At 48.4% G+C, this 20,237-nt stretch overlaps 1 protein-coding gene across 2 annotated transcripts in view; it reads left to right on the top strand.

Moving 5' to 3' along the window:
• Positions 1-20,012, top strand: part of ERI1 (exoribonuclease 1) — a 56,529-nt gene extending 36,517 nt beyond the window's left edge. For both annotated transcript variants that reach the window (XM_063920041.1, XM_063920040.1), the window contains 2 exons: positions 2,214-2,328; positions 19,560-20,012. In XM_063920041.1, coding sequence (XP_063776111.1) covers positions 2,214-2,328; positions 19,560-19,802 — 358 coding nt within the window. In that variant the 3' untranslated portion in view covers positions 19,803-20,012. The remainder of the gene's footprint in view (positions 1-2,213; positions 2,329-19,559) is intronic.
• The last annotated feature ends 225 nt before the right edge of the window (positions 20,013-20,237 follow it).

The raw sequence follows: 20,237 nt of genomic DNA, 5'->3' as shown, positions 1-20,237 counted from the left end.
ACCCCTTCAGTGGAACGCGCTCCCCCGCTCCTTTAGACTATCCGCGACCTTGTAAAGCTTCAAACGGGCTCTGAAAACCCACCTATTCATCAAAGCGTACCCTTCCGATGCATAACCTAGTCCTGAGGCTGCTCCTCCATCCCCTTGCTTCATGCCTTGACCATCTCTGCTTTGCTTACACTCTGCCATCAGGCTACCTCCCGCCTGCTTGCACCTCATGTCATCTGTCTGTTGCCCCTTCCTAATAGATTGTTAGCTCCTCAGTGCAGGGCCCTCTTTCTTCTTGTTGTCAAAACCCTCTTCTCGACACATTTCGCTCACAGCCATCTCCTACTCGGCAACCATCTTTACCCGCATTTTCTCCTGCTGGTAAAGGCTCATCTTTATCTATGGCCGCCAGCCCCTAGTAGTACGCTGATCACTCACTCGCTACTTAAATCTACGCTGTGTTTTGAGAATTGTGGTGCTCTTTGTTACCTGTGCTCTATTTTTGTTATTTATTTACTGTAATGTTAAGTTTTGTCTCCCTGTACTGGCCTATGTACGGCGCTGCAAAATAAAAGTTAGTTTTAGCATTTGGTTATATAAAAGTTGCCAGGCTGCAAGCAATGGATATATTTCAGACTTGTCCAAGTCTTGGTCTTATTAATGTTTATGAAATAGCTTTTAATAAAAAAACAAAACGTTTCAGGTGCCTAAAATGCTAAGTTTTTTCACAGCAGTACTTTGCTATGATGGAATATGGTGCTAGAATGGTATTGTCACAACTGAGGGCCTGAGCTGACGGGAGGCAGCCTCAGTTGTAGGGGCTGAGATGTACCGGAACCTGGGAGGTTGTATCGGACCCCTGGACATGTAAGTAACATGAATAATAACTGCCCGAAGGCGTGACCACGACAACTTGGATAAAAGTCAATGATGTTTATTATGACAACTCCGCAACACAGCAGCAGTAAAAGAAAACGTAAAAGTCAGCAAAGAATAAATACAGTTCCTGGGTACTACAGGATGGCAGGAGCCACAGGGCACTGGTAGTGTGAGATAGTTCTTATGATCTTCTAGATGGAAAGTCCTTACCAGGCCCGACTGTAGCAATGGAGATAACCCAGGATTGTGCCAGCTGGTGTTCCAGGAAAAGCTGGGTTGCTGAAGATAAAACAGCTGCTGTGGATACTGGCTGGAACCAGACTGTTGTTAGCACGGAGTGGATACTGGCTGGAACCAGTTAAATAATAAATGAACTTGGGAGCGATGAAATATGAACTGAAATGTAGAACTTGAGAGCGGAGAATTAATAATACCGGTGGAGAGTGGTAAAGTGTAGAAAGGACACCGGCCCTTTAAGGGAAGCTGTACTCTGCTGGAAGCTGAGCTGGAAGCAGGTAATGTTGTAGCTGGAAACAGATGAATCCACAATGGATTGGAGAGTCAGGCTACACCGCAGGTGGAATGCTGGTGCGGGTCTCTATGGTGGAAGTCTTGAGACAGGAGCTGGAACCTGGAAGACAATCACAGGAGAGAGACAAACAGGAACTAGGTTTGACAACCAAAGCACTGACGCCTTCCTTGCTCAGGCACAGTGTATTTATACCTGCAGCAAGGAAGGGATTGGCTAGGCAATTATGCAGATTATCAATACTGAGAACAGATTGGTGGAAATGATCAGCTGACAGAATCCAAGATGGCTGCGCCCATGCAGACACTTGGAGGGAAGTTTGGTTTGTAATCCATGTGGTAATGAAAACAGTAATGGCGGCGCCGGCCACCGGAGACAGGAGGCGCCAGGCTGACAGATGCACATCCAACCACGCGGACACAGCGGAGGCCGCGGCTGACGTAATCGCCACTCAGACACTCTGCATGCAGAAGTTCAGGGACGGCGGCGGAGGCCGCGGGAGACGCCATGCCAGGTGTAATATGGCGTTTACTGTGACAGCGTCCCAGAGTGACAGGAGAGGATACAGGAATGTACACATCAGGATAACAGATGGGATCCGGTCCTGGAGCGCTGAGCCAGCCTTAGGAGGCATCTGATGGGTAAGAAATGGCGTCCAGATACCCGGATCGTGACAGGTATTTTTCTGTATGAAAATATTACCTTTTAATAAAAAATCTTTTATGATTAGAAACTTTGCGCTTCTCTACCTAATTAAGATGTGTATGATTGACAGGAGCTGGGTGCAGTGAACTAAGATGTGTCTGATTAATTGCAGGTCATGGGATATGAGTAAGTTTCTAAATATGCAGTGTCATGTTAGTCGTATTAAATACCCTCGCTTCGCAAAGAAATGGATCAACATTCGCAAGAGTTATGGAAACTTTTACAAGGTTGGTACAGTGTAGTGTTTGCCCCTCAATAATGATATAGAATTTATTATACATACACATTTTTACTGATCAGCCATAACATTAAAACCACCTGCCTAGTACTGTGTAGGTCCTCCCCTCATACCACCGAAAAAGGCACGGACTCGACAAGACCTGTCAAGGTGTCTTGTAGGTCCTGGCAAGATGTTTGCAGCAGATCATTTTAAGTCCTGTAAGGTGTGAGGTGGGGCCTCCGTAGCTTGCACTTGTTTTTTCAGTACATCCCACATATGCTCCAATGTATCTGGGGAAATTGTTGGCTAAGTCAACACCTTCAACTCTGTCATGTTCCTCAAACCATTCCTGAACAGTTTTTGCAGCGTGGCAGGTTGTATTATCCTGCTGAAGGAGGCAACTGCCATCAGGGAATACTGTTTCCTTGAAGGGATGTACTTGGTCTGCGACAATGTTTAGATCGATGGTATGTGTCAAAGTAACATCCAGATTAGGGGAAGCCAACCCTGGGCTCTTGCCCAAGAAGGGAGCTTGGATTTGTGGGTAGGGGGCGTGACCTCCGGGTAGACTTCCGCCCTGTTTTCGTTGCTGTGGGGGCGTGCCCAGCTGTCCCGGAGATGCTGTGCTGTCCCTAGGCTCCCCACACTCAGATGCTGAGTATGCACCCCAGAGCACTGAAAACAGGGTGGGGTGTGCTGTGAAGCCACACCCCTACCCACAAGGCTTTGCCACTTTTTTTTTTGGATGGGTTTCCAGGGTTGACTTCCCTGATCCACATAATTGCCAGAATCAAAGGTTTCTCAGTCAATCAGGCAGAGGCGTTCATATCCCTGCAATTTCTTGAGTACATCTTTTCATGAGATACATGAGCATTTCATGATGTAAACTCACAACTAATTGTACAGACCCCTGTGTGCTCCAACACCTTTTCTCTGACGTCCTAGTGGATGCTGGGAACTCCGTAAGGACCAGGGGGATAGCGGCTCCGCAGGAGACTGGGCACAACTAAAGAAAGCTTTAGGTCACCTGGTGTGCACTGGCTCCTCCCACTATGACCCTCCTCCAAGCCTCAGTTAGATTTTGTGCCCGGCCGAGGTTGGATGCACACCAGGGGCTCTCCTGAGCTTCTAGAAAGAAAGTATATTTAGGTTTTTTATTTTACAGTGAGACCTGCTGGCAACAGGCTCACTGCAGCGAGGGACTAAGGGGAGAAGAAGCGAACCTACCTGCTTGCAGCTAGCTTGGGCTTCTTAGGCTACTGGACACCATTAGCTCCAGAGGGACCGACCGCATGGAACTGGCCTTGGTGTTAGGTCCCGGAGCCGCGCCGCCGTCCCCCTTACAGAGCCAGAAGTAAGAAGAGGTCCGGAAAATCGGCGGCAGAAGACATCTGTCTTCACCAAGGTAGCGCACAGCACTGCAGCTGTGCGCCATTGCTCCTCATACACACTTCACACTCCGGTCACTGAGGGTGCAGGGCGCTAGGGGGGGGCGCCCTGAGCAGCAATAAAAAGACCTTGGCTGGCAAAAATACCACAATATATAGCCCCAGAGGCTATATATGTGATAATTACCCCTGCCAGAATCCATAAAAAAGCGGGAGAATAGTCCCCGAAAAAGGGGCGGAGCTATCTCCTTCAGCACACTGGCGCCATTTCTCCCTCACAGCTCTGCTGGAAGGAAGCTCCCTGGCTCTCCCCTGCAGTCTACACTACAGAAAAGGGTAAAAAAAGAGAGGGGGGGCACTAAATTTAGGCGCAGTGTATATATAACAGCAGCTATAGGGGACATAATTCAGTTAGTCCCTGCATTATATAGCGCTCTGGTGTGTGCTGGCATACTCTCACTCTGTCTCCCCAAAGGGCTTTTGTGGGTCCTGTCCTCTGTTAGAGCATTCCCTGTGTGTGTGCGGTGTGTCGGTACGGCTGTGTCGACATGTTTGATGAGGATAATGATGTGGAGGCGGAGCAGTTGCATATAGAAGGGATGTCACCCCCTGCGGGGCAGACACCTGAGTGGATGGACTTATGGAAGGAATTGCGTGCACGCGTCGACTCCTTACACAAAAAATTTGACGACATGCCAAATGCGGGACAGCCGGCTTCTCAGCTCGTGCCTGTCCAGGTTTCTCAAAGGCCTTCGGGGGCTCTAAAACGCCCGCTACCTCAGATGGCAGACGCGGATGTCGACACGGATACTGACACCAGTGTCGACGACGATGAGTCTAGTCTAATGTCCACTAAGGCCATTCGTTGCATGATTGAAGCAATGAAAGAGGTGTTACAAATTTCTGATATAAACCCAGGTACCACTAAAAAGGGTATTATGTTTGGGGAGAAAAAACTACCCGTAGTCTTTCCCCCATCAGAAGAATTAAATGAAGTGTGTGAAGAAGCGTGGGCTTTCCCTGATAAAAGATTGGTAATCTCTAAGAAGTTACTAATGGCGTTCCCTTTCCCGCCAGAGGATAGGTCACGTTGGGAGACACCACCTAGGGTGGATAAAGCGCTCACACGTTTGTCTAAAAAGGTGGCACTACCGTCTCCGGATACGGCCGCCCTCAAGGAACCTGCTGATAGAAAGCAGGAGGCTATCCTGAAGTCTGTATATACACACTCAGGCATTATACTTAGACCTGCTATTGCGTCAGCATGGATGTGCAGTGCTGCCGCTGCGTGGTCAGATTCCCTGTCAGAAAATATTGACACCCTAGACAGGGACACTATTTTGCTAACCATAGAGCATATAAAAGACTCAGTCTTATACATGAGAGATGCACAGAGGGAGATCTGCCGGCTGGCATCTAAAATAAGTGCACTGTCCATTTCTGCTAGGAGAGGCTTATGGACTCGCCAGTGGACAGGGGATGCAGATTCAAAAAGGCACATGGAAGTTTTGCCTTATAAGGGTGAGGAGTTATTCGGGGATGGTCTCTCGGACCTAGTTTCCACAGCAACTGCTGGGAAGTCAGCATTTTTACCCCATGTTCCCTCACAGCCTAAAAAGGCGCCGTTTTATCAGGTACAGTCCTTTCGGACTCAGAAAAACAGGCGTGGAAAAGGCGGGTCCTTTCTGTCCAGAGGCAGAGGTAGGGGAAAAAGGCTGCAACAAACAGCAGGTTCCCAGGAGCAAAAGTCCTCCCCCGCTTCTTCCAAGTCCGCCGCATGACGGTGGGGCTCCACAGGCGGAGCCAGGTACGGTGGGGGGCCGCCTCAAAAATTTCAGCGATCAGTGGGCTCGCTCACAGGTGGATCCCTGGATCCTGCAAATAGTATCTCAAGGGTACAAACTGGAATTCGAGGCGTCTCCACCCCACCGGTTCCTAAAATCTGCCTTGCCGACAACTCCCTCAGGCAGGGAGGCTGTGCTAGAGGCAATTCACAAGCTGTATTCCCAGCAGGTGATAGTCAAGGTGCCCCTACTTCAACAAGGACGGGGTTACTATTCCACACTGTTTGTGGTACCGAAACCGGACGGTTCGGTGAGACCCATTTTAAATTTGAAATCCTTGAACACATACATAAAAAAATTCAAGTTCAAGATGGAATCGCTCAGGGCAGTTATTGCAAGCCTGGACGAGGGGGATTACATGGTATCCCTGGACATCAAGGATGCTTACCTGCATGTCCCCATTTACTATCCTCACCAGGAGTACCTCAGATTTGTGGTACAGGATTGCCATTACCAATTCCAGACGCTACCGTTTGGACTCTCCACGGCACCGAGGGTGTTTACCAAAGTAATGGCGGAAATGATGATACTCCTTCGAAGAAAGGGAGTTTTAATTATCCCGTACTTGGACGATCTCCTAATAAAGGCGAGGTCCAAGGAGCAGTTGTTGGTGGGAGTAGCACTATCTCAGGAGGTGCTACACCAGCACGGTTGGATTCTGAATATTCCAAAATCACAGCTGGTTCCGACGACACGTCTACTGTTCCTGGGTATGATCCTGGACACAGTCCAGAAAAAAGTGTTTTTCCCGGAGGAGAAAGCCAAGGAGCTGTCATCTCTAGTCAGAGACCTCCTGAAACCGAAACAGTTATCGGTGCATCACTGCACGCGGGTCCTGGGAAAGATGGTGGCTTCTTACGAAGCAATTCCTTTCGGCAGGTTCCATGCCAGAATCTTTCAGTGGGACCTGTTGGACCAGTGGTCCGGATCGCATCTTCAGATGCATCGCCTGATAACCCTGTCTCCAAGAACCAGGGTGTCTCTGCTGTGGTGGCTGCAGAGTGCCCATCTTCTAGAGGGCCGCAGATTCAGCATACAGGACTGGGTCCTGGTGACCACGGATGCCAGCCTTCGGGGCTGGGGGGCAGTCACACAGGGAAGAAACTTCCAAGGACTATGGTCGAGTCAGGAGACTTCCCTACACATAAATATTCTGGAACTAAGGGCCATTTACAACGCCCTAAGTCAGGCAAGGCCTCTGCTTCAAAACCAGCCGGTACTGATCCAGTCAGACAACATCACGGCAGTCGCCCATGTAAATCGACAGGGCGGCACAAGAAGCAGGATGGCAATGGCAGAAGCCACAAGGATTCTCCGATGGGCGGCAAATCACGTACTAGCACTGTCAGCAGTGTTCATTCCGGGAGTGGACAACTGGGAAGCAGACTTTCTCAGCAGGCACGACCTCCACCCGGGAGAGTGGGTACTTCATCCAGAAGTCTTCACGCTGATTGTAAATCGATAGGAACGTCCACAAGTGGACATGATGGCGTCCCGCCTAAACAAAAAACTAGAGAGCTATTGCGCCAGGTCAAGGGACCCTCAGGCGATAGCTGTGGACGCTCTGGTGACACCGTGGGTGTACCAGTCAGTTTATGTGTTCCCTCCTCTGCCTCTCATACCAAGGGTACTGAGAATAATAAGAAAACGAGGAGTAAGAACAATACTCTTGGTTCCGGATTGGCCAAGACGAGCGTGGTACCCGGAACTTCAAGAGATGATCTCAGAGGACCCATGGCCTCTGCCGCTCAGACAGGACCTGCTGCAGCAGGGGCCCTGTCTGTTCCAAGACTTACCGCGGCTGCGTTTGACGGCATGGCGGTTGAACGCCGGATCCTGAAGGAAAAGGGCATTCCGGAGGAAGTCATTCCTACGCTGATTAAAGCCAGGAAAGATGTAACTGCAAAGCATTATCACCGTATATGGCGGAAATATGTTGCTTGGTTTGAGGCCGAAAAGGCCCCAACAGAGGAATTTCAACTAGGTCGATTTCTGCATTTCCTACAAACAGGAGTGACTATGGGCCTAAAATTAGGCTCCATTAAGGTACAGATCTCGGCTCTGTCGATTTTCTTCCAGAAAGAACTGGCTTCATTGCCTGAAGTTCAGACGTTTGTGAAGGGAGTGCTGCATATTCAGCCCCCGTTTGTGCCTCCAGTGGCACCTTGGGATCTCAACGTGGTGTTGAGTTTCTTAAAATCACATTGGTTTGAGCCACTTAAAACCGTGGATCTAAAATATCTCACGTGGAAAGTGGTCATGTTATTGGCCTTGGCTTCGGCCAGGCGTGTGTCAGAATTGGCGGCTTTGTCATGTAAAAGCCCTTATCTGATTTTCCATATGGATAGGGCAGAATTGAGGACTCGTCCTCAGTTTCTCCCTAAGGTGGTATCAGCTTTTCACTTGAACCAACCTATTGTGGTGCCTGCGGCTACTAGGGACTTGGAGGATTCCAAGTTGCTGGACGTAGTCAGGGCCTTGAAAATTTATGTTTCCAGGACGGCTGGAGTCGGGAAGACTGACTCGCTATTTATCCTGTATGCACCCAACAAGCTGGGTGCTCCTGCTTCTAAGCAGACTATTGCTCGCTGGATTTGTAGCACAATTCAGCAGGCGCATTCTGCGGCTGGACTGCCGCATCCTAAATCAGTAAAAGCCCATTCCACAAGGAAGGTGGGCTCATCTTGGGCGGCTGCCCGAGGGGTCTCGGCTTTACAACTTTGCCGAGCTGCTACTTGGTCAGGGGCAAACACGTTTGCAAAATTCTACAGATTTGATACCCTGGCTGAGGAGGACCTTGAGTTCTCTCATTCGGTGCTGCAGAGTCATCCGCACTCTCCTGCCTGTTTGGGAGCTTTGGTATAATCCCCATGGTCCTGACGGAGTTCCCAGCATCCACTAGGACGTCAGAGAAAATAAGATTTTACTCACCGGTAAATCTATTTCTCGTAGTCCGTAGTGGATGCTGGGCGCCCGTCCCAAGTGCGGATTGTCTGCAATACTTGTACATAGTTACTGTTAACTAAAGGGTTATTGTTGAGCCATCTGTTGAGAGGCTCAGTTGTTTTTCATACTGTTAAACTGGGTATTGTATCACGAGTTATACAGTGTGATTGGTGTGGCTGGTAAGAGTCTTACCCGGGATTCAAAATCCTTCCTTATTATGTCAGCTCGTCCGGGCACAGTGTCCTAACTGAGGCTTGGAGGAGGGTCATAGTGGGAGGAGCCAGTGCACACCAGGTGACCTAAAGCTTTCTTTAGTTGTGCCCAGTCTCCTGCGGAGCCGCTATCCCCCTGGTCCTTACGGAGTTCCCAGCATCCACTACGGACTACGAGAAATAGATTTACCGGTGAGTAAAATCTTATTTTTTTAAATCTCTTTATCAAAATAGTTGAAAGAGATTACAAATTGCAATAGTACAGTTGTGTAAAGTGTACAATGTCAAACCAATAAAACCGATCCAGCAGTAACAGACCTGTACAGCTCTGTTATTATTCAACAATTCACTTTTGGGTTACATACGAGTACAATATCATCGTCATAGACAGAACTTACAAATGAATATAAAATGGTGAGTAAGGTGGATTGGAAGGAGGGAGAGGGGTGCAAGGCATCACACGGAGCTGCAGTACAAAGCCAGAGAAGACCTGCTTCACTGCAGCACTGGCAGCTGTCTGTTGAAAGCAGAATACCAAGCGGGCAAGGTAGTATGGAATTTCAGTACAGTACTCTGAAGGGCAATTATATACTCCATAGATGCTAAATACCAAACTTTATTAATCCGGGTTGGTATTGACGGGACACAAGATTGTTTCCCGTTAAGAGCTATCAATTGTTTTGCAGCGTTGTAAGCATTGCCACATAATTGGTGAAAGAGATCTGAGGGGTTTACCAAGAAGCATATATGTAACAGGCTCTTCGGAGGGGAGACACCAGCCGCATTAGACACTGAAGATAAGACATCTTCCCAAAACTTGGACACCAAGAGGTAGTCCCACCAGGTGTGAAGATAAGTCCCTACTTGACCACAGTGTCGCCAACAAAGATCCGAAGACCCTGGGAAAATGTGATCTATTCTCTCAGGTACCAAATACCAAAGTGAATACACATTAAAAGAATTTTCTTTTCTTTTTAAATTGGTATTAATTGAGTATTGAACCACCCACTGACAAATATTTAACCAATCTGCATCTTCCAAACATAACCCCAGGCCTGTTTGCATGGTTCCTTGACTATAGATGGAGAGAAAGCGAGTAGTGACTAAAAACTGAGATGGAACCTCTACAGCCTGGGTCATATGTACGATGACATTCAAATGGAGTGAGACATCACAAATTACGAGTCTTGCCAAGCGAATTAACAAAACTGATAATTTGTAAGTAGGCAAACAGGAGGACATACCATATTTTTCACAAAATTCTCCTTGACCGTGTAAGATCCTAGAGATCCCAACTGACACGCACGGAGCCATGTAGGAAGACCTTCAACTACAATGGGGTTAGGGGTAAGGTGCCCGGTTTAGGTATCTATTCAGTTTGTCCAACACTTGTAGGACGGCCGTTACACAGGGAACTGAGGCTGGTCTCCCCTTTGCGCTCCCCAAAACAAGAGCTGCATAATGACTGGACCTCAGTAAGGTAAGAGGTCAGGCCCACTATTAGAATTGTCCAGAATAAATATAACAGCCTAGGTAAGATATTAACCTTAACTGAATGTACCCAGCTGATCCAAGATATGCAGAGAGGGGCCCACCTCATTAAATCTGTCTCAAGCGTGTGACGTAAAGGGACGTACTGTAGTTAGCCTGATACAGTTGGTCATCTGGTTTGGGGATATGGATTCCCAAATACTTAAGACTTAGTCGCCAAAGTCAAAATTAAGCTTGAATAGTTTTTGTGAATTGGGGGAGAGATGAAGAGCCAGGGCTTCAGATTTAGGGGTAATTGCAATTGCGGTCGAATTCCCGAAATTGTCGAATTTCGGGTATTTTTCGCCAAAAAAAAAAAATTTGTCAATGCAATTCAGTGCTTTCCGTCAAAAAAAACGGACTTTCAAAATTCGACTTTTTGCAAATTCGACTTTTTGCAAATTCGACTTTTCTGCAATGATACAAGTGCTGCAATTCGACAAAAGCATATTCAATTCAAGTTTGGAAATTCGACAGCAGTGCTTTTAGACAGCAAATTCGTCATTTTTAATCCGCCACACTTTGGAGGGTGAAATCAATAAAAAAAATTTAAAACATGTTTTTTTTGTGGGTTTTTTTCGTGGTAATATCAGATCTATTTATATTAGAAGGGATTAGGTACTTGGTTTGTCTTTTTGGGAGGCACACGTATTATTTATATATTTTTAAAAATATATATTTTTTTTTTCCTTATAGATGGAATGGTGAAATCCCTGAAAAAAATGGCGTGGGGTCCCCCCTCCAAAGCATAACCAGCCTCGGGCTCTTCGAGCTGGTCCTGGTTCTAAAAATGCGGGGGGGAAATTGACAGGGGATCCCCCGTATTTTTAAAACCAGCACCGGGCTCTGCGCCTGGTGCTGGTGCAAAAAATACGGGGGACAAAACGAGTAGGGGTCCCCCGTATTTTTTACACCAGCATCGGGCTCCACTAGCTGGACAGATAATGCCACAGCCGGGGGTCACTTTTATACAGTGCCCTGCGGCCGTGGCATTAAATATCCAACTAGTCACCCCTGGCCGGGGTACCCTGGGGGAGTGGGGACCCCTTCAATCAAGGGGTCCCCCCCCCCAGCCACCCAAGGGCCAGGGGTGAAGCCCGAGGCTGTCGTCGTCCCCCCCCCCCCCCCCCCCCCATCCAAGGGCTGCGGATGGGAGGCCGATAGCCTTGGTAAAATGTCAAGAATATTGGTTTTTCCAGAAGAACTACAAGTCCCAGCAAGCCTCCCCCGCAAGTTGGTACTTGGAGAACCACAAGTACCAGCATGCGGGAGAAAAACGGGCCCGCTGGTACCTGTAGTTCTACTGGAAAAAAAATACCCAAATAAAAACAGGACACACACACCGTGACAGTAAAACTTTATTTCATACGTCGACACACACATACTTACCTATGTTCACACGCCGACATCGGTCCTCTTCTCCATGTAGAATCCACGGATACCTGAAAAGAAAAGATCAATATACTCACCTCAGCCAGGGTCCAGAGATAAATCCACGTACTTGTTAAAAATAACAAACCGGACACCCGTACCATGCCGGACTGAAAGGGGTCCCATGCTTACACATGGGACCCCTTACCCCGAATGCAGAGAGACCTCTCAGAGTGACAGCTGTCACAGAAAGGTCTCTAAAGCCAATCAGGAAGCGCAACTTCGTTGCGCTCACCTGATTGGCTGTGCGCTGTCTGAACTCAGACAGCGCATCGCACAGCTCCGTCCATTACTTTCAATGGTGGGAACTTAGCGGCTAGCGGTGAGGTCACCCGCCGGTCAGCGGCTGACCGCGGGTAACCCCCGCAGACGGCGAAGTTCTCACCATTGAAAGTAATGGAGAGGCTTTGCGATGCGCTGTCTGACAGCTCAGACAGCGCACAGCCAATCAGGTGAGCGCCACGGAAGTAGCGCTTCCTGATTGGCTGAAGGGACTTCAGTGACAGGAGTCAAGTGGTGTCCCAGCATTCAGGGAAAGGGGTCTGATGTGAAAGCATGGGACCCCTTTCAGTCCGGTGGTACGAGTGTTCGTTTTTTTTTTTTTAACAAGTACGTGGATGTATCTCTGGACGTGGATGTACCTCTGGACGCTGGAAGGTGAGTATAATTTTTTTCACAGGTACCCTCGGATCGTCGGAGACCGTGGCAGTCGGCGTGTCAACATAGGTAAGTATGTGTGTGTCGGCAGTGTGTAATAAAGTTTTACTGTCACTGTGTCTGTGTACTGTTTTTATTTGGGTATTTCTCTAACGTCCTAGTGGATGCTGGGGACTCCGTCAGGACCATGGGGATTAGCGGCTCCGCAGGAGACAGGGCACAAAAATAAAGCTTTAGGATCAGGTGGTGTGCACTGGCTCCTCCCCCTATGACCCTCCTCCAAGCCTCAGTTAGGTTTTTGTGCCCGTCCGAGCAGGGTGCAATCTAGGTGGCTCTCCTAAAGAGCTGCTTAGAAAAAGTTTTTAGGTTTTTTATTTTCAGTGAGTCCTGCTGGCAACAGGCTCACTGCAACGAGGGACTTAGGGGAGAAGAAGTGAACTCACCTGCGTGCAGGATGGATTGGCTTCTTAGGCTACTGGACACCATTAGCTCCAGAGGGATCGAACACAGGCCCAGCCATGGAGTCCGGTCCCGGAGCCGCGCCGCCGACCCCCTTGCAGATGCCGAAAAGCGAAGAGGTCCAGAAACCGGCGGCAGAAGACTTTTCAGTCTTCATGAGGTAGCGCACAGCACTGCAGCTGTGCGCCATTGTTGTCACACACTTCACACCAGCGGTCACGGAGGGTGCAGGGCGCTGCAGGGGGCGCCCTGGGCAGCAATGAGAATACCTTGTTCTGGCTAAAAAATACATCACATATAGCCCTTGGGGCTATATGGATGTATTTAACCCCTGCCAGGTCTCACAAACTCCGGAGAAGAGCCCGCCGAAATAGGGGGCGGGGCCTATCTCCTCAGCACACAGCGCCATTTTCCTGCTCAGCTCCGCTGCGAGGAAGGCTCCCAGGACTCTCCCCTGCACTGCACTACAGAAACAGGGTAAAAAAGAGAGGGGGGGGCACTTTTTTTGGCGTTTTTGATATATATTAAGCTGCTATAAGGGAGACAACACTTCTATAGGGTTGTTCCTATATATTTATAGCGCTTGGGTGTGTGCTGGCAAACTCTCCCTCTGTCTCCCCAAAGGGCTAGTGGGGTCCTGTCTTCGATAAGAGCATTCCCTGTGTGTCTGCTGTGTGTCGGTACGTGTGTGTCGACATGTATGAGGACGATGTTGGTGTGGAGGCGGAGCAATTGCCGGTAATGGTGATGTCACCCCCTAGGGAGTCGACACCGGAATGGATGGCTTTATTTATGGAATTACGTGATAATGTCAGCACATTACAAAAATCAGTTGACGACATGAGACGGCCGGGAAACCAGTTAGTACCTGTACAGGCGTCTCAGACACCGTCAGGGGCTGTAAAACGCCCTTTACCTCAGTCGGTCGACACAAACCCAGACACGGACACCGAATCTAGTGTCGACGGTGAAGAAACAAACGTATTTTCCAGTAGGGCCACACGTTATATGATCACGGCAATGAAGGAGGCTTTACATATCTCTGATACTGCATGTACCACAAAAAGGGGTATTATGTGGGGTCTGAAAAAACTACCTGTAGTTTTTCCTGAATCAGACGAATTGAATGAAGTGTGTGATGAAGCGTGGGTTAACCCCGATAGAAAACTGCTAATTTCAAAGAAGTTATTGGCATTATATCCTTTCCCGCCAGAGGTTAGGGCGCGCTGGGAAACACCCCCTAGGGTGGATAAGGCGCTCACACGCTTATCAAAACAAGTGGCGTTACCGTCTCCTGAAACGGCCGCCCTCAAGGATCCAGCAGATAGGAGGCTGGAAACTACCCTGAAAAGTATATACACTCATACTGGTGTTATACTGCGACCAGCCATCGCCTCTGCATGGATGTGCAGTGCTGGGGTGGTTTGGTCGGATTCCCTGACTGAAAATATTGATACCCTGGATAGGGACAGTATTTTACTGACTATAGAGCATTTAAAGGATGCATTTCTATATATGCGAGATGCACAGAGGGATATTTGCACTCTGGCATCGAGAGTAAGTGCGATGTCCATATCTGCCAGAAGAAGTTTATGGACGCGACAATGGTCAGGTGATGCGGATTCCAAACGGCATATGGAAGTATTGCCGTATAAGGGGGAGGATTTATTTGGGGTCGGTCTATCGGATTTGGTGGCCACGGCAACAGCCGGGAAATCCACCTTTTTACCTCAGGTCCCCTCCCAACAGAAAAAGACACCGTCTTTTCAGCCGCAGTCCTTTCGTTCCTATAGGAACAAGCGGGCGAAAGGACAGTCATATTTGCCCCGAGGCAAAGGAAAGGTTAAGAGAGTGCACCAAGCAGCTTCTTCCCAGGAGCAGAAGCCCCCCCCGGCTTCTGCAAAGCCCTCAGCATGACGTTGGGGCTTTACAAGCGGACTCAGGGGCGGTGGGGGGTCGACTCAAGAATTTCAGCGCACAGTGGGCTCACTCACAGGTGGACCCCTGGATCCTGCAGATAATATCTCAGGGTTACAGGTTGGAATTCGAGAAGTCTCCCCCTCGCCGGTTCCTAAAGTCTGCTCTGCCAACGTCTCCCTCAGACAGGGCGACGGTATTGGAAGCCATTCACAAGCTGTATTCTCAGCAGGTGATAGTCAAGGTACCCCTCCTACAACAGGGAAAGGGGTATTATTCCACACTATTTGTGGTACCGAAGCCGGACGGCTCGGTAAGACCTATTCTAAATCTGAAATCTTTGAACCTGTACATACAAAAATTCAAGTTCAAGATGGAGTCACTCAGAGCAGTGATAGCGAATCTGGAAGAAGGGACTTTATGGTGTCCCTGGACATCAAGGATGCTTACCTGCATGTCCCAATTTGCCCTTCACATCAAGGGTACCTCAGGTTCGTGGTGCAAAAGAGGAGAAAGCCAAGGAGTAATCCGAACTTGTCAGGAACCTCCTAAAACCAGGGAAAGTGTCTGTGCATCAATGCACAAGAGTCCTGGGAAAGATGGTGGCTTCTTACGAAGCGATTCCATTCGGCAGATTCCACGCACGAACTTTTCAGTGGGATCTGCTGGACAAATGGTCCGGATCACATCTGCAGATGCATCAGCGGATAACCTTATCGCCACGGACAAGGGTGTCTCTGCTGTGGTGGTTGCAGAATGCTCATCTGTTAGAGGGCCGCAGATTCGGCATACAGGACTGGGTCCTGGTGACCACGGATGCCAGTCTGAGAGGCTGGGGAGCGGTCACACAGGGAAGAAACTTCCAGGGAGTATGGTCAAACCTGGAGATGTCTCTTCACATAAATATACTGGAGCTAAGAGCGATTTACAATGCTCTAAGCCTGGCAAAACCCCTGCTTCAGGGTCAGCCGGTGTTGATCCAGTCGGACAACATCACGGCAGTCGCCCACGTAAACAGACAGGGCGGCACAAGAAGCAGGAGAGCAATGGCAGAAGCTGCAAGGATTCTTCGCTGGGCGGAAGATCATGTGATAGCACTGTCAGCAGTGTTCATTCCAGGAGTGGACAACTGGGAAGCAGACTTCCTCAGCAGACACGATCTACACCCGGGAGAGTGGGGACTTCATCCAGAAGTCTTCCACATGATTGTGAACCGTTGGGAAAAACCAAAGGTGGACATGATGGCGTCTCGCCTCAACAAAAAACTGGACAGGTATTGCGCCAGGTCAAGAGACCCTCAGGCAATAGCTGTGGACGCTCTGGTAACGCCGTGGGTGTTCCAGTCAGTGTATGTGTTTCCTCCTCTGCCTCTCATACCAAAAGTACTGAGAATTATACGGCAAAGGGGAGTAAGAACGATACTCGTGGCTCCGGATTGGCCAAGACGAACTTGGTACCCGGAACTTCAGGAGATGCTCACGGAAGATCCGTGGCCTCTACCTCTAAGACGGGACCTGCTTCAACAGGGACCGTGTCTATTCCAAGACTTACCGCGGCTGCGTTTGACGGCATGGTGGTTGAACGCCGAATTCTAAGGGAAAAAGGCATTCCGGAAGAGGTCATTCCTACACTGGTAAAAGCCAGGAAGGAGGTGACTGCACAACATTATCACCGCATTTGGAGAAAATATGTTGCGTGGTGTGAGGCCAGGAAGGCCCCCACGGAGGAATTTCAATTGGGTCGATTCCTACATTTCCTGCAAACAGGATTGTCTATGGGCCTCAAGTTGGGGTCCATTAAGGTTCAAATTTCGGCCCTGTCGATTTTCTTCCAGAAAGAATTGGCTTCAGTTCCTGAAGTCCAGACTTTTGTAAAAGGAGTACTACATATACAGCCCCCGGTTGTGCCCCCAGTGGCTCCGTGGGACCTTAATGTAGTTTTGGATTTTCTCAAATCCCATTGGTTTGAGCCACTCAAATCGGCGGATTTGAAATATCTTACATGGAAAGTAACCATGCTACTGGCCCTGGCTTCAGCCAGGAGAGTGTCAGAATTGGCGGCTTTATCGTATAAAAGCCCATATCTGATTTTTTCCATTCGGACAGGGCAGAACTGCGGACGCGTCCTCATTTTCTGCCTAAGGTGGTGTCAGCGTTTCACCTGAACCAGCCTATTGTGGTGCCTGCGGCTACTAGCGATTTGGAGGATTCCAAGTTGCTGGACGTTGTCAGGGCATTGAAAATATATATTTCAAGGACGGCTGGAGTCAGAAAATCTGACTCGCTGTTTATACTGTATGCACCCAACAAGCTGGGTGCTCCTGCTTCTAAGCAGACGATTGCTCGTTGGATTTGTAGCACAATTCAACTTGCACATTCTGTGGCAGGCCTGCCACAGCCTAAATCTGTCAAGGCCCATTCCACAAGGAAGGTGGGCTCATCCTGGGCGGCTGCCCGAGGGGTCTCGGCATTACAACTCTGCCGAGCAGCTACGTGGTCGGGGGAGAACACGTTTGTAAAATTCTACAAATTTGATACCCTGGCTAAAGAGGACCTGGAGTTCTCTCATTCGGTGCTGCAGAGTCATCCGCACTCTCCCGCCCGTTTGGGAGCTTTGGTATAATCCCCATGGTCCTGACGGAGTCCCCAGCATCCACTAGGACGTTAGAGAAAATAAGATTTTACTTACCGATAAATCTATTTCTCGTAGTCCGTAGTGGATGCTGGGCGCCCATCCCAAGTGCGGATTGTCTGCAATACTTGTACATAGTTATTGTTACAAAAAAATCGGGTTGTTATTGTTGTGAGCCGTCTGTTCAGAGGCTCCTACGTTATCATACTGTTAACTGGGTTCAGATCACAAGTTGTACGGTGTGATTGGTGTGGCTGGTATGAGTCTTACCCGGGATTCAAAATCCTTCCTTATTGTGTACGCTCGTCTGGGCACAGTATCCTAACTGAGGCTTGGAGGAGGGTCATAGGGGGAGGAGCCAGTGCACACCACCTGATCCTAAAGCTTTATTTTTGTGCCCTGTCTCCTGCGGAGCCGCTAATCCCCATGGTCCTGACGGAGTCCCCAGCATCCACTACGGACTACGAGAAATAGATTTATCGGTAAGTAAAATCTTATTTTTTTTCCAGTAGAACTACAGGTACCAGCGGGCCTGTTTTTCTCCCGCATGCTGGTACTTGTGGTTCTCCAAGTACCAGCTTGCGGGGGAGGCTTGCTGGGACTTGTAGTACTGCTGGAAAAAACAATATTCTTGTCATTTTTCTCAAGGCTATCAGCCTCCCATCCGCAGCCATTGGATGGGGGGGACAGCCTCGGGCTTCACCCCTGGCCCTTGGGTGGCTGGGGGGGGGGGGGACCTCTTGATTGAAGGGGTCCCCACTCCCCCAGGGTACCCCGGCCAGGGGTGACTAGTTGGATATTTAATGCCACGGCCGCAGGGCACTGTATAAAAGTGACCCCCGGCTGTGGCATTATCTGTCCAGCTAGTGGAGCCCGATGCTGGTGTAAAAAATACCGGGGACCCCTACTCTTTTTGTCCCCCGTATTTTTTGCACCAGCACCAGGCGCAGAGCCCGGTGCTGGTTTTAAAAATACGGGGGATCCCTGCCCAATTTTTCCCCGCATTTTTAGAACCAGGACCAGCTCGAAGAGCCCGAGGCTGGTTATGCTTTGAAGGGGGGACCCCACGCCATTTTTTTTTACTGGTTTTTCCCGTTTATTTAAATCGCGGCAAAATCCGGCAAATCGGCAGTTTTTCGCCCGCGGGACTGTCGAATCCGTTTTTCATTGAATATGGTAAATTCCGGCAGCCACCTGCCAGAATTCACCTGTCGAATTAAAAAACCGCGATAATTTGCCGCGATTCGCTGTGAATTGCATATACCCCTTAGAGTTGTTCACTTTAAGCTTTCAGTTCTGCAATTAAGTTAGGATGAGGTCAGGGGTGATGTGAGGGTTAAGAGCACACAATCCGCAAACAATAACCGTTTATATTGTGATTTCTGTATGGGTACCCCCTTAATGTTGTGGTTGTTGCATATCCTGGCTGCTAAAGGCTCGCTATTCGGGGTATAAAGCAATGGCAACAAAGGGCATCCCTGATGTGTGCCAATGCAAAGTTGAAAACCAGGGATGAAAGTCCATTTGTCAAAACCAAAGCTGTCAGGTCACAGTATAGGACCTTAATAGTGACAGAAAGCTGCTTCAAAAATCATAGGATCGCAAAGCTGAGAACATAAAAGACCATAACAGTGGTCTGACATCTTGTTATCATAGCCAGCCTTAACTTTATCTGCAATTTGTGCTAGATTAGCTCTTCTGCGAATTGGACCAGATGAGCCTTGGGTACCAATGTCCCTATTGCTGGTTCACCAGGTGTCCTTACTTCGACCACATTTGGTAGGTACTAACCACTGAATACCAAGAACACCCCACAAGACCTGCAGCTTTGGAGATGCTGACCCAGTCATCTAGTCATCTCAATTCGGCCCTTATCAAAGATGCTCCGATTTTTACGCTTGCCCCTTTCTCTTCCTTCCAACACCAACTTCATAAACTGCCATTGTAACAAGATAATCAATGTTATTCACTTCACCTGTTTGGTAGTTTTAGTGTTATGGCTGATCGGTGTATATAAACACACCTGTGTGCATATACATATGCTGCAGGAAATCCATATTTTCATTGTGCTGTGCTACTCTGTTGGTATTTAAACTGTATTTTATTAGCTTTTACACAAAATTTGAATTTAGGATCACTTGATTGTCAGATATTGGGATGTATTGTATGTGCAGCCAGTTATTTTAGAGGCTACAAATGATGACATTTCTTTTTAATGCTCAGGTACCAAGGAATCAAACAAAGCTGCTAATGATGCTAGAAAAGCTGGGAATGAGTTATAATGGCCGCCTCCACTGTGGTCTTGATGACTCTAAGAATATTGCCCGGATTGCTATCCGCATGCTGCAAGACGGCTGCGAGCTAAGAGTGAATGAGAGAATGCACACAGGGCAGCTAATGACTGTGCCCACCTGCCTTCCATTTGAAGGAGCTGCCAGTCCTCAAAATCCACAGTTCAAAAATTAACTTTTTTATTTTCTTGTATATTTTTATGTTTGTTTTGCTGTTTTCAGCATTTTAAGAGCACTTTAAAATGTTTTTAAAAATGTACACCAGTCTTTAATGGCCAGTGTACATTTGTATGTCTTGTACGCTGTGGAAAGTGATCTGATGTTGTTTCATGAATAATCGTGTAGAAGATTATTGATTTAAACAATAAAATTGCCAAAAACAGTGCTCTTATTTAGATTATTTAGCTTTATATACTCAGTTATACAGGCTCTAACTCACCATGATACCAATGTTTGTACTCTGGTTTCCAGTAAGGTATGCAGCCACAGTGTCGACACTCTGTTACAGTTAGGCTGTGGTTAGACTTAAGCTTGCTACACAACTCTGCAATTCCCGGCTGATCGGGTAAAATGCTCCCGATCTGCCAGGCTCTGTCGACCCAGCCTATGA

The sequence above is a fragment of the Pseudophryne corroboree genome, chromosome 1 (genome assembly GCF_028390025.1).
Source record: "Pseudophryne corroboree isolate aPseCor3 chromosome 1, aPseCor3.hap2, whole genome shotgun sequence".
In the NCBI taxonomy this organism is placed as follows: Eukaryota; Metazoa; Chordata; class Amphibia; order Anura; family Myobatrachidae; genus Pseudophryne; species Pseudophryne corroboree.
This window is presented reverse-complemented; position numbering and strand designations above follow the sequence as displayed.